Consider the following 17,463-nt stretch of genomic DNA (forward strand, 5'->3'; position numbering starts at 1 on the left):
GTTTATACACATATTCAACTGTGTTGAGTCTACATGTCTCCTAAGACTCAAAATTGTGCCAAGTTTACAGAAACAGGTGTATGCTAGATTAACCCAGAGAATGCAAGAGAAATAAAAGTTGTTTTCCATATGAACTTGCAAAATGGCTCTTCAAATACCAATCAAATGCTGGTACTCCTTTCTCACGTGTGTTAAAACACGCTTTTTACAAGCTTTTCTCTGCATCTGTGTGCACATGCAGCAAGACGGCGATTCTGCCCACAAAAACAAGGGGGCAGAGGCTCAGACGAATATCCTCAATGCCCGGCTACTCTATCCCGGCCTGGGCTGCGGGATGACTTCATGCCTGGCACTGATGTCTGTTTGTATTGCAAACATGGAAATGGAAGTTGTGCAGACAGCGATGTGCAGACGACACTGCAGAATGAGATTCACACATAGGTTGTAGACACTGATGCTTTTAAGCAAGGCAAGTTTGAAAGAAAAATATGTACATGATTTTCACACTTATTAATGCACAAAGAACGTATAGGATCATCTACTATAGGCTTAAATATTAAATGATTATTCTGATAGATCACAAAGCTGCCATGTTTTATCTTAGTCAGTGCCTGCATCCAAAGCCCCATGTATGAAACATTTCTAAAAGTTACATGCTCTTGTTCAAACAACATGTCTTTGAGTTGAAGGGTTAACATTAGCAAATGTTAAGATCCTATTCTTGGTTTATGATGGGCAAATGCACACAAACCCATTGAAATGTACTCAGAACACAATTTCAAATAGCCCTAAAATAACAAAAGAAGTGCAAGAGTACATCCAACCTTGAGGAAAAAAAGTACCTTCACAAATAGTGAAGTTGAGTTTATTCAAGTGGGAGAAATTATCAATTGAAAATGAATTATATGCTATGATGAGCAAGACTGTAGAACAACAGAAGGGGCTTTCCCTTTTTGAAGTAGAAGCAAGCTTATAAAAAAATGAACTTCTATTATTCAGATGGCAAGAGGATTTAAATCAGGGACCACTGAATAAAAAAGAAACAATCAAGACCAGTAATCCAGCTTTAAGCGTTTAAAAAAAAAAAAAAAAAAAAAAAAAAAAAAAAATCAGTCACATGACTATACAGTCATGCAAAAAAAAAAAAAAAAAATATATATATATATATATATATATAATGTATGATAATATATTATATTGCATTGTTAATAATTCTAATAATATACAATACATCTATCAATAGGACTACAATATTTTTAAGATGATTCTCATTGTTGAAATACAGCTGCCAGCAATGCAAGACTTACAGCGCCACCTTGTGACACGCAAGTTTATCACATAGCTAATGCAACGCGCGGTTATCACCGGTGAACGGTTATTCGCAGATTTTGCTCATATCAAACTTATTCAAGTCTATTCATATTTTCAAGTAAAGCAGTCTTGTGGGAAGTGGGACTCGTAAATTCAAGCTGTGTGGTCTCTGAGGCGTCAGACCTGCGGAACCAAACGGTTTGTCAAAAGAGAATACTGAACATGCAGAAACAAAAAGAGAAAAACGTAAAGAGTGAGGTGACATAAGGTCACTTACGTTACTGAGTCACGTACACGAGAAAAGTAACCCAACTTCTCTGGCTGTCAACTGAACAGCTACAATTCCTTACTTCTTTAACTAGCCTACTTGTGCCTGTCTTATCTACATATTCATACATCCAAACCTATACCTGCGAGCTGACATAGTCCTACAAATACAATGAAAGACAAGTTTGTCTTTTCTTCTGTAGCCTGTCAATATAGGCTACTCACAGCTCCCTCTATCTCTCCTCTCCATTACAGATCTGCCCATGCACTTGACCAAATATAAACTTCATGATTCTTGGCAGACAGACAGATTTCAGCAGGGAGGAGTCTCGTGCTTTTAGGCCAGGACAGACCAAAGGACAAACAGTCACAGACAGAGGTGTAGAAAGAGAAAGTGGCAAACAAGTGAGGAACAAAGAACAAAAACACCTGAGCACCGTCTTGGAAAGACAAGAATGTAAGTGTTGTTTGCATTAGATGTATCGTTTTAGCTGTTTTGTACTGTTGGTGTTAAATATGAACAGTATTGGATGAGCATTTCATTCTTTTAACAGCAACACATGACCCACAACTGAGAGCATGTTTGTCCTTGTGCATGGGACATAATCAAATCTAAATGTACGACCGTCTTTTTTTATTTAATGCTACGTGTGCAAAGTTTTAAGGGGAGTTAAGATATCAAATAGCATTCAGTGATGAAAGACAGGAAAAACAGCCAAGGTTTTAGGGACGAGATAAGCAACAGGCCGCAGCTTGGCTAATATGAAACCATCCAAAAGTATTTATTCATTGATTCTATTCATTCATTAATTTTAGACAGCATTGTAGAAGAACATTTATGTAACATTCTCATCTAAAGAGACCATACAAAGTTTCCATGAATTTAATGGATATTCATGTCAGGTTTGGTCATTATTTGACCTTAGACTTTTTCATCGCCTTCACTTTCAAATACTGTTCAAAACCAGTTGGCTAAATGTGCAAACAGCCGTTTGCACATTTTTTGACAAAGGCTCTATAAAGATTTACGTTAACAAATATCACTGAGACTCAAGCCATTTTCAAACTTTGATTTTGGCAACGAGTATTGACATTTCATGGTTTTGTGAACAAGTACAAAGTTGTTGCATTTAACTTTTGCCCAACTTCTTTTGCATAAAATATTGTGAATGTTTTATACTATATAAAAAATTTAAGAAATGAATACTTCTATTCAGCAAGGATGAATTAAATTGACTTACTCCAAGTGACAGTTTATTCAAGACAACATTCGTTGATGTTACAAAAGATTTCAGTTTCAAATAAGTGCTATTTATCAAAGAATCTTGAAAAATGAATCTTGAGAAATTTTTTTGAGCAGCACTGTTTTCAACATTGTTAATAATAAGAAAATGTATGCCACAATGCATATGCATATGAAAATTAGTGTGATCACCAACATTAAACAAACATTCAAAGTGAAGTGCCTAATGTTATAAAATGAGATGTTGACCCAGGACGAGTTATGGGACTGTGCAAGCATTAGTGTTGATAGATTTGATCTACTCCATCTAAGTTTTTAATAGAAGAAGATTAAGTTTAATCATTGTTCTGAATCCAAACTGGATGTAGTCTTTTACAAAAACGCTGGCGGGGAAAGAGTTCATACAGCCTAACTAGAAAACATGCATTTTAAAGAGTTACAATATTTCAAAACATTACTGTTTTTCCTTTATTTTTAATCAAATAAATGCAGTTTTGATAAAAATAAGGCATACTCTATAATATATATATATATAATTTGCCAATATTATATATTATATGATATCTTCTCTGCAAGTATAAAAAAAGAAGTCTTGCTTGATGTCTTTGCTTTAGAAATGGCGATGTCACCCACTGCTATGGTGGCCCGTCGGGCTCTCGCGGCTGCGTCACAAGGGAGCCACGAAGGAGGAGGTTTGAGATGGCCTCATGTGTTATATTAATCTATATCTATATATTGAAATAAATCATTTCAGGTCATTTAAATTCCACACAGAAGTCAGAAATACCAACACAAAATCAGATCAAATTATTAAACCAAAAATATTGCACAATATTGAGTGATCATTTTGTCATATTATGCTCAACATTAAATGAGATTAATGATTTGAAACAAACACAGCAAGGACCTGGAAGATCCTGTCCTTCGTATTGGCCCTGCCAGGTGTGGCTGTCTGCATGGCAAACGTTTACATGAAGATGCAGGCCCATTCCCATGATACCCCGGAGTTTGTGCCATATCCACACCTCCGCATTCGAACCAAGGTGCCTATTTTCTTCTTTTTTTCAAAGAATGCATGATGTGACTTCTCTCTGATCCCTGTACTGCCTGAAAACTGATGCCTTCAACGGCCTATCAAAATTAGACATGAATTCTTTTAAAATAGCATCATCTTTCTTTCTCAGGCATGGCCATGGGGTGATGGGAATCACTCCCTCTTCCACAACTCTCATACAAACGCTCTGCCCACCGGTTACGAGGAAACTCACCACTGAGTGCGACGGAACTGTCAGTCACAGATGCCAATCAACGGTCTCAAATCAGCAGCGACCGACAGACGCGATTTTAACATTTTAAACAGAAATAAACAACTGTTTTTACATGAATTCATTGCATGTCCCTGAATAAGAAAAGTATCTGGTTACTACAAATAAAAAGTATTTCAGTTAGTTTTCTTTAAAATTGATAAATCAATTTTAAAGAAAACTAACTGAAATACTTTTTACTTTTAAAAAGTTTAAAACTGATTTAAAATTGATCTTTTATTTGTTTCCAAAACGTTTTACAAAAAAAAAAAAAACTGTGAAAAATGCTCAAAATCCAAAAGAATCAGATTTAAATTCTTGAAAAAGACATTGTAGACAACATTAATGCAGAGCTCATTTATTGAGAACCATCCTCTGCCATCACCAACATTTGGCCATATCCACGATTCAATGTCTCATATATACAGAAAAAAAAGATAGCACTCCAACAAACATCATATATAATCCAGATTTCTATAAATGAATTGTACAGTGCCATATACAAAAAGAAAAAAAATATAGCAAACATAAACAGCTCTTTCTCTATGACATCTTATTCACATAACATACTGTACAAAATCACATACTATATCTGGATGCACCATGATGAATGTGGTATCAGCATTAAACCCTTTTTTAAATAAAAAAAGATAAAATACAAAATCAAAAAGTCATTCTACTCCATATACAAACATGTCTAGGAAAAAAAACTGTGATGATGAAAATATTAGCAATCTAAATATTGACTAACAAAAATGTCACAAATTTGTACCTATCCCAAACGCCCCAAAAATCCAGTAATTCCCAATACCTTTCTGTATGTTGTGTGTGCATTAAAGCATCTGCTAAATTTGTGTACACAATTTATTACATTCATTTCACTATCCACTACTGTTTCCCCTTTAGCTGAGGGCTGTTTTGATGAGGCTTAAGATGTCCTGCCTCAGCCTTTTGGCGCAGTCCACCTCTCGCGCCAAGCGCAGGAAGCAATCAGCAGACAGAGAGGGGTGAATGGGTGCAGAATGAAGCCCCTGAGGTCGCAGCAGTATAGATAGACAGGCCTGGCCCAGTCGCAGGTAAGAGTAGCGCTGTGAGAACCAGTACACTTGTGGCAACAGAGACCTCAGCCAAGTTCCCTTAGTGTCACTGTCTGAAGCATATGACGACGATGGAACCTGTTTGGAGCTCCGAGAGGGTTCCGAATCTTGTTTGAAACACTTTGACACTTCAGTTTCAGGACCCTTGCAGACTGAACCCACATCCATTCTGCCGTTCGTTGTAGTGTTATCATTTGAACAGCAACGTTTGCTCAGGCTTCTTAGGACAGAATAGAGAAGACTAACACACAGGTCCTCAGCTGCCCTTTGTAAACCAGGTACTAAAAACCTACAAGCCCCACTCATCATTTCAGCAAATGGGGTTTTCTGGAAGTCCTTCTCTTCTGCCAAGCATGATTCAAACTCGTCCTGTGGTCTACCCAGCCCACCAGAGACTAGAGAAGCCAAAACAAGACAATTTGTCTCTTGCTTTGACATATGGTCTTTGTTTCCATCTGTCAAACGACATCCGTGAAGGTAGTGGAGAACTGGTAAGAGCATCCCACTGTTTACATCCTTGATCCGGATGGCTTCACCTTGAGCTTTCTGTGCCTCCCCAAACCCTCCCATCAAAAGGGCTCTGAAATATTCAGACCCGACGTCATTGGCTTCCTCTTCCCCAGTGACAGCCTTATGATTGGCTAGGAGAAGGGTTCCATCATCAAGAAGGAAGGATAGGTCATGAGTTGCTTTCAGGTAGGGGCATGATTGGCTCTGTTGCAGTTGGGACGCATCTAGAACTTGGGTTGTTTCCATTCGGGAATCGGTGTTACAATTCTTTAGGTCCTCCTTGGAAACTGACAGCAGATTGGAGAGGCAGCCAATCAGAAGAGATACGTACAGGAATTTAAATCTCAAAGACGACACTTGCTCAAGAGGATGCAACCAGCCGGCAAGAAACGTCCTACATTTATCAGACTGTCCATCTTCATTATCATCATCATCATCACTGTTACAGCCAATCAGTTCAAGAGCTGCAGCCAGCCCACCAGTATCCAGCAACAGCTTCTTCAAAAGAACTCTGTTGCTGAAAAAGGACAAAAAGGAGGTTGTCAAACTAACAACATGGGTCAAGGATGTAAAGATACAAAATACAATTCATACAGCTCTTCCATGATGAGCAGGTTTTTAATTTCTGTATTAAAATTTGGTATTCAAAATTTCGATTTTCTTTTTAAAATAATTCAACAATGGATTTCCTTGTTACCCAATATTTTGCAAAGAATTGTCAACCAATCAGAGAAACTAAACTAGAATGACACCAAAAGAACCTTTAGCCAATGAAGCATGACGAATGACTCAGTCAGTTGTCAGTACACCTATATATATATACAAACCCAATTCCATAAAAGTTGGGACACTGTACAAATTGTGACTAAAAACAGAATGCAATGATGTGGACGTTTCAAATTTCAATATTATATTTAGAATACAACATAGATGACATCAAATGTTGAAAGTGAGACATTTTGAATTGCCATGCCAAATATTGGCTCCTTTTGGATTTCATGAGAGCTACAAATCCCCAAAAAAGTTGGGACAGGTAGCAATAAGAGGCCAGAAAAGTTAAATGTACATATAAGGAACTGCTGGAGGACCAATTTGCAACTTATTAGGTCAATTGGCAACATGATTGGGTATAAAAAGAGCCTCTCAGAGTGGCAGTGTCTCTCAGAAGTCAAGATGGGCAGAGGATCACCAATTCCCCCAATGCTGAGACAAAAAATAGTGGAGCAATATCAGAAAGGAGTTTCTCAGAGAAAAATTGCAAAGAGTTTGAAGTTATCATCATCAACAGTGCATAATATCATCCAAAGATTCAGAGAATCTGGAACAATCTCTGTGCATAAGGGTCAAGGCCGGAAACCCATACTGAATGCCCGTGATCTTCGGGCCCTTAGACGGCACTGCATCACACACAGGAATGCTACTGTAATGGAAATAGCAACATGGGCTCAAGAATACTTCCAGAAAACATTGTCAGTGAACACAATCCACCGTGCCATTCACCGTTGCCGGCTAAAGCTCTATAGGTCAAAAAAGAAGCCATATCTAAACGGGAACCAGAAGCGCAGGCGTTTTCTCTGGGCCAAGGCTCATTTAAAGTGGACGCTAGCAAAGTGGAAAACTGTTCTGTGGTCAGACGAATCAAAATTTTAAGTTCTTTTTGGAAAACTGGGATGCCATGTCATCCGGACTAAAGAGGACAAGGACAACCCAAGTTGTTATCAGCGCTCAGTTCAGAAGCCTGCATCTCTGATGGTATGGGGTTGCATGAGTGCGTGTGGCATGGGCAGCTTACACATCTGGAAAGGCACCATCAATGCTGAAAGGTATATCCAAGTTCTAGAACAACATATGCTCCCATCCAGACATCGTCTCTTTCAGGGAAGACCTTGTATTTTCCAACAAGACAATGCCAAACCACATACTGCATCAATTAAAACATCATGGCTGCGTAGAAGAAGGATCCGGGTACTGAAATGGCCAGCCTGCAGTCCAGATCTTTCACCCATAGAAAACATTTGGCGCATCATAAAGAGGAAGATGCAACAAAGAATACCTAAGACAGTTGAGCAGCTAGAAGCCTTTATTAGACAAGAATGGGACAGCATTCCTATTCCTAAACTTGAGCAACTTGTCTCCTCAGTCCCCAGACGTTTGCAGACTGTTATTAAAAGAAGAGGGGATGCCACACAGTGGTAAAAATGGCCTTGTCCTAACTTTTTTGAGATGTGTTGATGCCATGAAATTTAAAATCAACTTATTTTTCCCTTAAAATTATGCATTTTCTCAGTTTAAACATTTGATATGTCATCTATGTTGTATTCTAAATATAATATTGAAATTTGAAACTTCCACATCATTGCATTCTGTTTTTATTCACAATTTGTACAGTGTCCCAACTTTTATGGAATTGGGTTTGTATATATATATATATATATATATATATATATATTATATAATTATATATATATATATATATATATCACATAATTATTTTTATGTTTATTGTGTATATATATATATATATATACAGTATATATATATATATATACACACACACACACAATAAACATAAAAATAATTATATATATTATTATTATTTTTAATTATATATTATATTATTATTTTCAATAATTATATATATATGTATATATATATATATATATTTTTTTTTCAATGTAAAACATTATTGGTGGTCAGCTTCACGCAGCTCAAATAGCAATGCATGACTAAACAATGATTGGGACTGTCATATTACATAACATTATAAAGAGAACAATATTGTTATAAAAAATTATGAATTCTCTGGGTTAAGGTGCCTGTTTCAGTGCGTTGATCCAGGAAGAGCACATACTTAACAGGAGTAACACATTCTGAACATGCATCTGAGGTGGCGTTGGTGACATGTCGTATGTCGTAGTATGATGTATGACGTTATATTTGATTGTTATATAAATAATTTAATAAATGATCGATCAAATCAACTCATTTTACAACCCTTCTCATTAATTTGGTGAGGAACATGTCATTTTGAGCAGTCATTCTGTAGGCTTTATGCCACTGTGGTAGACACATATTCCAGTATTTAGGCTAACGATTAATTGATCGTTAATTTAAATGACGTTCGATCATGGGACTTCGTGTAAATTGACATCCCTAGTTCTAAACCATATTTTTAAGAGTTTTTCCTTTTCTTATTTGCTGACACACCTATTTGTCATTGACCCACATACATCCTGAAAATCCTGAAAGGCAATAAATCATACCTGTTAATCAGAGGCAGAGAAAGGACACAATACAGCTTGTCAGATTCGGAGCCTGACAGCATGATATGTGTAAGAACTCCAGAGCCAAATCCAGACTCACTCTGAACCCTCAGGTTACTGAGCAGACATAAACCTGAGGAGTCAGAAAACATATTAGCTTTGAATGAACAGCAGTCTTAAATAAACGCATCAATACGCAACATTAAAAAAATCACAAACCTAGTTGTGTGATTTTGCCTCTGACTTTTTCTGATTGTCTGTCTATTCCTCCGTTGCATTCCCCAATTTCCTCTCCTCTCACACACAGTCTTTGTCTGATCAGAGCCACGGCTCCAGTTCTAACCAAAGCCTGCAAGCAGTTTGGGTTGCAGCTGAGCCGCCCTAGCATCCGAAAGCACCGCCCGCTGGGGTCATGGTGCTGGGTGAGGTAGTACAACAGCCCGGAGAAAACGTTTGTGTTGATTAGCGCTGTGCTGGGGTCTGAGGCATGGGAGAAGCGTGACAGGAGCAGAAAAATGGGGGATTCTGGGGCCCAGGCCTCGGGGTGATATGGGTGATGGTAGACTGGGGTTTTTGACAACACAGGGGGGCTCTCCAGAGCGACCACACCATAGCAAGAGGAGGATGCAGAAGAGGTCGAAGACGCACGGAGTCTCTTTCTGGGGGGAGAGGAGATTTGGAGGAGAGATGAGGAGGTGATGGAAGGTTTTGTCACTGAAGACGGTTGCTCAGATTGAGGGGTGGAGGTTAAGGAGGGCTGTAAAGAGGAAGGCGACCCTGGTATGTTTCGAGGAGATACTGGAGTGGAGGTGGAGGTGGAAGAAGACAGTCGAATGGGTTTCGAGCGGGTGGAGGGAGAGAAGTGGGGCGAACGTAAAGTCGGGGTTTGGGAGAGCTCAGGACAAGGTGTAAGTGGTGACGATGAGACGGAGGATTGAGGGCTTCCACCAAACACATCAGATCCAGTAGGAGATTCAGTCAGCTCCCCCTCAGACGAGATCAGACCCTCAGATACCAGCCAAGACCTGGAGGAAGAAAAACTCACAGATGAAACAACACTATTTACAAGTTATAGTTTAAAACTAACACTTTTAAACTACAATTTTGTTAATATTATGGCAACAAAAAAAAGGACAACAAGATAATAATCCACTGACCACTAACAATGTTTTTGAAGAAAAAAAATTATAGAATCTAGAATATATATAAAGTTTGGTCTGATTTTGCTCTCTCCTCAACTAAAATACTAATTTAATGATTTTGTAAACTAAAATAAGATGCAATTTTCTTCAGGAAAAAATAACTAATATTATTATTAATTCAAAAATTAGTTGAAGATTCATCAACATACCAATATTGTGAAAATATGGTATGATTGGGATGTTCGTGTGTAAAATTTCAATCAACATTTCATCTATGATTTTGATCATCTAGTCAATGAAATCACTGACAAAAAATGTTTTATGATTATATGCTTTTAAACATAACATTATGTTGATGCCACAAAGGAAAATGAAGTATGAAGGGCATGTTTATTTGCGCAAAACTTTCATCATTATTGCATCCTTGATTTTGATTTTGTGCTCTCTGCTTTTGGTAAAGTTATGACTGACCTGAGGCTGAGGAAGCTGGAGGATCCTGACGTCTGGTCTTTACTCACATCTTCCTTCTTGTTCCCTTCAAGGGCTGAGAAGTCAAACGAGTCAAAACACGTGGTCATCAGTTCAGAGCATGGAAAGCTAGAGGACAGGCTGGTGTCCATCTTTTCTGCGGTCAGTTCTTCTCCTTGAGCAAGCTCCACCAACCGCTTGATCAGCAGCGGCACCAACCCAAGCTCCTGCAGCTGTTCAAGAGCCGATTCATCGTAGACAAAGTCCACACAAGCTAGAAAGGCGAAACGAGTGAGCGGATGGTTTTGATTGATGGATAAAAAGCTGATCAGCACCTCCAGACCCCCGCTCTCCTTTATTTTAGCCCTGTTCACCGCCTCTCGGCAGCACAGGCACAGGGCCTTGAAGAACACACCCGATTTCAGAGGATCCTTCTTCACCTCCTCTGCAAACTTCTGAATGACTCCCAATGAACCGACCAGTGGCCTCAGGCAGCCTTGAGAGCACAAGTTAGCCAGAATCTTCAAAGCCAGCTCTTCCAGAGGCCGGCCACATTCTCCTGAGGCGAGGACCCCCAGCTGAGTCAACACGCCGGACCTGGAAATCTCCCTGGCGCACTCTGCACTGCAACCTCTGGTGAGCTCATGAAGGGCACGAAGAGAAGCTCGTCTCAGGCCTAAAGGGTACTCCGGAGCAACGAACAAAGCGAGAGTTGGAAGAGCCCCTTGTGAAAGCAACAGGAGTCGGTTTGCCGGCGTGTCAGAAAGGTAGATGAGTGCCCGGGCAGCAGATTGGAGACATTCCACCTTAGGAGCGCAGAGTTCAGGGGTTGGAAGTGAAGAGGGAGAGGATGGAGGTGGAGAGAGAGACAGGCAGAGCAGGAGAAGTTGAACACCACCTGAGAGTGAAAGAGAGACAGAAATATCATGATTATATGGCTCATAGAAGTTCTTGGAAACAGTTCTAAGAAATAAAGTTAAAAACCATACACAGGAAACACTAATGCACAAATAAGAAAGAACTTCTGCTTATTTTGCTTGGCTTGAAAGAAGCTGTTTGTGGCCTAAATATCCTTTCAGACATGAAAAACCAACTTTAAATTTAAATGAACAAACTATGCAAAGCTTAACACTGCATATCAGATTACTAATCTGTGCTGTTTGTCTGTTGTGAGAGAGACAGAATATTTAATCATTTCATTGCTCAGAATGCTTTACAGTCTGTGACTATAATAATGGAGTAAAAAATGTATTTAAATTTATTTATGTAAATTTATTTTTACAATTATATTCTTTATTGTTACAATTATATTGGGACTCTGGGACTAACCAGCAGAGTGGACATCAGCAGAACCCTCAGGGTCCATGGCGAGATTTCCCAAAGCTCGAGCTGCTCGATTTTGCAACGTCTCCACAGAGACATTCCTCTTGAGAACATCCACTACAAAAAGAGCACAGAGTGAGCAGACCACAAAAAAAGTACGCTCACAAGTACAGTTGTGCCAAAGCGACCTGAAGTCACGTGACATGTGAGAGAGTGACCCCTGGCAACAGGACTTGGGCGTGTCTAGGGACACAATAACGATGAAAAAAGTAAAATTTTATGCAAAGGAGCAGCATTTTGTTGCAATAGTTCCCTCTCTTAAATAATTTTGAGTTTCCCAAAGAACCTTACAGAAAAAGATTCTTAAAAGGACCATTTTATAAGGTGAAGAACATTTTAATAATGTCTTTTCTATGGTGTTGTATATCAGAGTGAAACAGCTTTGTGGATTTGATTCTGTCCATTGGGAATTGTTTGGATCGATTACAGAGCTCATTTGATGCTATTATAAAAGTTCATTATTTTGATTAAAGGAGTAGTTCACTTTTAAAAAAAACCTTTGCTGATAATTTACACAACCCCATGTCATCCAAGATGTCCATGTCTTTCTTTCTTCAGTAGAAAATAAATCAAGGTTTTTGATGAAAACATTCCAGGATTTCTCCATATAATGGACTTTTCATTTGTAACCAAACGGTTCAAGGTCCAAAAGACCGTATCAGTGCAAACTGCAAACTGTTCAAAGGGCTTTAAACGATTCAAGACGATGAATAAGGGTTTTATAAAGTGAAACAATCGCTCATTTAATAATTAAATAACAAAGTTTAAGTTTTATAAGCTCAAATGGTCACCTTGCTCTGTTCTGTCATGCGCGTTTGTGACTCTCCTGTTCGAATTCATTTATCAAAATGAATGAATCTTTTTTACGAGTCAATTTGTTCATTTCATTTGTTGAATGAATCAAATAACATGAAAAAAGATTCGTTCATTTTGATAAACGAGTTTGAAAAGGAGAGTCATGAACGTGCATTACAGAACAGAGCAAGGTGACCACCATTTGAGCTTATAAAACTTAAACTTTTTCGACTGAAGAAAGAAAGACATGGACATCTATTGCCCCATACCATAATCGTGAGCTTCAGCTTCTAAGGCTTCTAAAGTATTTGCAAACACACAGTTATTAACAATGTTGTCAGTTTGACCGTATCAGTCCGAGTTGGATTCTGAAAATGCAGTTGATCAAGCTGACCAATCGGAACCAACTTTGCAAGGACAACTTGAGCAGAATGTTTTAGTGGTAAGTAGTCTTTGTATATAGCCAGCATTGTACTCTCCCAGAAACTGTCCCCTGTAAAAGGTGCTGTGCACAAGCAAACTTTTGGGTTATACTGCTGAGAAACAGCTTTATGAATTAGTCTTAAACTCTGATTAACTTCTAAATGGGGCTTTGCTTTCTCATCTAAACACACACTGATCTAAATCGCTTTGTTACATTGCAGATCTTACATTACACACCAAAGGAAAAATAAAACATTAAAAAGCATCAAATGACCCATTTAAAGATTACGAGGGCAACTGAATTAAAATAAATAAATGAGGTGCACAGATAAATCTTTTATAATAAAGACTGACTGAAATAAAAAGGGCCAATTTTGATTTTATGGCCACTTTAAGAAGTTAATGTTCCTGAGGGATTTCACCAACCCATATGTTTCCCCTCTGAATATATACAAAATATAAGTGTCAGATGGTAGTGTGTAAGAGGGCACAAAAAAGAGATAAGTTTTAGAGATGTAGTTTAACAAATTAACAGAACTGATCTTAAAGAAGCATTTGAGTGACTTACCAACAACAGATACACCATCAAGCTTTCTTACCTATGAGAAGAATAATAAAAAAAAAACATTAATCATAAAACATTAAACAAAAAATAAAAGCAGTATATATATATAATCAATGCTTGCTTTAAACTATCCTGCCAATGTCAGCATGTTTCTTACTTCTATCCGCGTCCCTTTTTCAGTGCAGCAGTTGGCCAGTATGCTAAGTGCCAGGTCCAAAAACTTTCTAGAGCTTTCTGGTCGCTTGAGGAGATCCAACAAAGGAGGGAGTCCTCCTCGTGATTGGTAGCGGGCTATCCTGCCGCCACCTCCCTTGATGTGCTGCGTCCGAATGGCCACCAGTGCCCTCCATTGACCAGCTCTGAGTCTCTTGTCAGCATCCCTGGCTTTGTCTCCACCAGTGATGGACTTATTGTCAGCTCCTGTCAGTCCACTGCTGGGACTGTCTGCTAATGTGCTTGTTTTGGACAGCTGAGCCAAACACCAAGTCAGAGAGGATTCTGGGAGAGTGGTGGATGCCTCAGAGGTGCTGTTTAAACTTTTTGAATTTCGTTTAATTCCTTGTTCTAAAGGTGTAGACATAATGAACCAGGAGCCCAGAACCTCCTCCCCACCGCCACTCCTCTTTTGAAAAGTAGTTATTTAATCTTCTCAATATTTAAGGTACAATATTTTAGTGGCTTTAATAAGTCTGCTTATTGCCAAAATTAATGCCAAACACATTTCTAATATTAAAAAAAGAAAAAGAAATAAAGTAAAAGAACACAGGAACTAATACAAAATATCTATGACCAAAACATTTCATCCACAGAGAAACAAACATTTGAAAACTACAACTACCATGTTCACCAATCAAAGCAAGACCAAAGCAATGACTTGTGGGAAAAGAAGTCTTTTAACCGTGCGATATATTTCATAACGGCCTACAGTGGGTGGTAGGCCACAAAAGAATCAAAAATATTGACAGTGCTGACTGAGAGTAATCTATTTGGGTGTATTTTGATGTTTCGATGAAGAGTGAGAAGGCTTCGTTAACTGTTCATCTTACTCACGTCAAGTTTCCTACGCGCTACAAAGCGCAATCTCCTCAGATTTGCACAGGCGCCATCTTTTAGCAGAGCGACAAACAGGAAGGTTTTTCAGAAAGGGAGGGGAATTTGCAGACTCGACCTCTTAAAAGCAGATGGGAGTTGTAGTTCCAAAACATCTCGATTAATGTCTTTTTATAATACTGATAAAGGAACAATAAAAATGGTATAAATTCATAAATGCAGATACTATTTATTTGGTAAGGAACAAAACATGTCATTCGTTTTGAAGCGCTAGCTTGCGGGCGAAAGACTTGTAAAAACAATCATGGGTATGCATTTCCCACAAATCCTGCATCACACGTAATGTTCATTTCCGGAAAAAATACAACAACACCCTGTCCAGAGCCATCTGGTGCAAACGAGGTCGTTGTTATTATCATCGCTGTTGTCGACGCTCGAAAAAAACTCATCGCTGGTGTTGTTAAAATCCACGATTAGTCGCCATAACGTTTGACGATATAAATACAAATAAATGCAACATGGAGGTCATTGAGTCAATTGTAACAGACGCCATTGAGGTGGAGGATTTAACAACTACGGTTACGACTTTGGAGAGCGAAAAGTCAAAAGCAGGTGAGATTTGTAAGTCAATGAAGTAGTGAGCAGAGTCTATGCATCGACACAGCGAAGAAGACACGATGAGCCTGATGGAGGAACTGATTGGCCCTCACACAAGTTTAAGTTACTTATGAGAGTTTCAGACCTTCAAAACCATAGATTTATTATGGTATATTTTTAACTATCTTCTATAATATTTTTATTGTAATATTTGAATTGATTATTTTTGTGATATGAATAAAAATCTCAACATACAATAACGGTACATTTAATAAAATGTAATAGATAGATAGACAGATATATAGATATTTTTTACTGAACATTGATTGTGATATAACCTCATTTTTTAATGTTTCATTAATTATTCAAAATAATGTTATGCACACATCTAGAAATCTAAGCAGGAGCTCGATCAGATAGATGTTTTGAAAATCCTTCTTTAAAGGTCTTAATTTATAGTTTAATCTCATCTTTTATAGTTATTCCCCCAGTTTCACAGACAAAGCTAGTCCCAGACTAAAATTCATGTTTGAGCTGCTTTAATTGAAAGCAAATTGCACTGGCATATCTTGTGGCAGTGCCATTGTTTAGTCTCAAGATGCACACCAGTAATGTTTTTTTTTTTCTAAGGCACGTTTAAAAAGCTACTTAAATGCCCTAATTGAACTAAAACCTAATCTTGGCTTGATCTAAACCCAGGACATTTTTTTCTACTTTTTTTTGGATTAATTATTTGATTAATTAGGTCGATACAATACATATTGGTTCAAAGCAGCTTTACAATGTGTTTACATTACAATTTAAAAGTGATCTGTTATCAGAGGTGACTGTCTAAATTATGTATTTCAGAAATGTACATATACAAAGCATGCAGTTAGCTAACAATGTATTCATTTAAGACCGAAACAGTGAGCTCATTGAAGTAAAGAATACATGTTGTAAGCAAATTATTAGGATATATAGAACAATTTAGCATTGGTGTACCTTTCTGTGTACTTGTTTTTTGCCAGGCGAAGACCTTTGGGTCGAAACCTTGCATATTTAATAAATTCGTTTTAATAAATGACGTTTCCTTCCAATCCTAAATATTTGGTTAAATTCTTGTTCTGAAATAATAACTGTAATATATTTGTTTTATTCAGAGTTTGTGTGGACAATACAAGCTACATGGCATCTGGTCCATGTTCGTTTGGACATGGACCCAGAGTTTGACCAGCCCGTGTGCAAAAAGAAGAAGCTGTGGGAGACTGTGGCCGAGAGGGTGACGGCAAAGCTACGAGCCGATGAAAGCACGGATGTTTCAGTCAAAGCCTTCGAATGTGACCTGAAGTGGAGAAACATGCTAGCGACGTACCGCAAAAATGCGGAGCGAGCCAAAAGACTGGGAACCAGCAGTGTTCACTGGGAGTTCTTCAAGGAGATGCATGAAGTTCTGGGAAGGAGCTACGAGGAGGTTGAGGCTCAGCGGAAGGCAAAGCTTAATGGCACTAAACTGGGCAAGGCCATAGCCAGCAAACGATTTACCCCAATTCTGCCCACGCCCACAGCTACAGCATCACAGTTACCCAATGCCAGGCCTCCTCAGGATTTGCTGCAGTTGTACCTGGAGCTGCAGGAGAGGAAACTGAACATGTGGGCGCAGCAGAAAGCTCTGGAAGAGAGGAAGATTGAGGCCATCAATAATCTGGCACGTGCCATTACTTGTCTGTCCCAGAACAATTCCATGCAAATACCCAAAGAGTGTGTTGCGTCGGGCACCCCTTCTACCCAGCAATAGGAATTAGTCATGTTTTTGTCATCGTCTTTTCATACAAACAATTACATTTTTACTTTTAGAGAAATGCCTGATCTGTTGTAACTTTGACTTGAATTGAAGAGTAACTTCAGTAAAAGTGTGCTTGATTTTCCTTTCCTCCAATAATTGTTACATTTTACAGAGCAGTTTAAATTGTTGGATTCATGCAAAAAAAGTAAAGACACATTGTATTTATGTTTTAATAAAAGTCATACATCATGCGTTTATCAAAATGTTTCTGCAAGCCTTT

At 38.3% G+C, this 17,463-nt stretch overlaps 3 protein-coding genes across 3 annotated transcripts; 2 read left to right on the plus strand and 1 right to left on the minus strand.

Moving 5' to 3' along the window:
• The first annotated feature begins 1,902 nt into the window (after window positions 1–1,902).
• cox6a2 (cytochrome c oxidase subunit 6A2) lies at window positions 1,903–4,206 on the plus strand. The gene is made up of 4 exons (XM_039687438.2): window positions 1,903–2,035; window positions 3,436–3,513; window positions 3,722–3,864; window positions 4,006–4,206. Exons 2-4 carry the CDS (start codon window positions 3,438–3,440, stop codon window positions 4,093–4,095), a joined length of 309 nt encoding a protein of 102 aa, XP_039543372.2. The 5' UTR covers window positions 1,903–2,035; window positions 3,436–3,437; the 3' UTR covers window positions 4,096–4,206.
• Window positions 4,207–4,467: 261 nt separating this feature from the next.
• Window positions 4,468–14,929, minus strand: armc5 (armadillo repeat containing 5). Its single transcript, XM_039687432.2, has 7 exons — window positions 13,929–14,929; window positions 13,775–13,805; window positions 11,935–12,045; window positions 10,609–11,503; window positions 9,215–10,020; window positions 8,996–9,128; window positions 4,468–6,249 (listed from the first exon to the last, which is right to left on the minus strand). The coding sequence occupies exons 1-7, from the start codon at window positions 14,349–14,351 to the stop codon at window positions 5,028–5,030; spliced, it is 3,621 nt and encodes a 1,206-aa protein (XP_039543366.2). The 5' UTR covers window positions 14,352–14,929; the 3' UTR covers window positions 4,468–5,027.
• A 236-nt stretch (window positions 14,930–15,165) lies between these two features.
• LOC120490069 (uncharacterized) lies at window positions 15,166–17,446 on the plus strand. The gene is made up of 2 exons (XM_039687435.2): window positions 15,166–15,433; window positions 16,561–17,446. The coding sequence occupies exons 1-2, from the start codon at window positions 15,340–15,342 to the stop codon at window positions 17,193–17,195; spliced, it is 729 nt and encodes a 242-aa protein (XP_039543369.1). The 5' UTR covers window positions 15,166–15,339; the 3' UTR covers window positions 17,196–17,446.
• Window positions 17,447–17,463: the final 17 nt, after the last annotated feature.

Source organism: Pimephales promelas, chromosome 3 (genome assembly GCF_988280905.1).
Source record: "Pimephales promelas chromosome 3, fPimPro1.hap1.1, whole genome shotgun sequence".
NCBI lineage: Eukaryota > Metazoa > Chordata > Actinopteri > Cypriniformes > Leuciscidae > Pimephales > Pimephales promelas.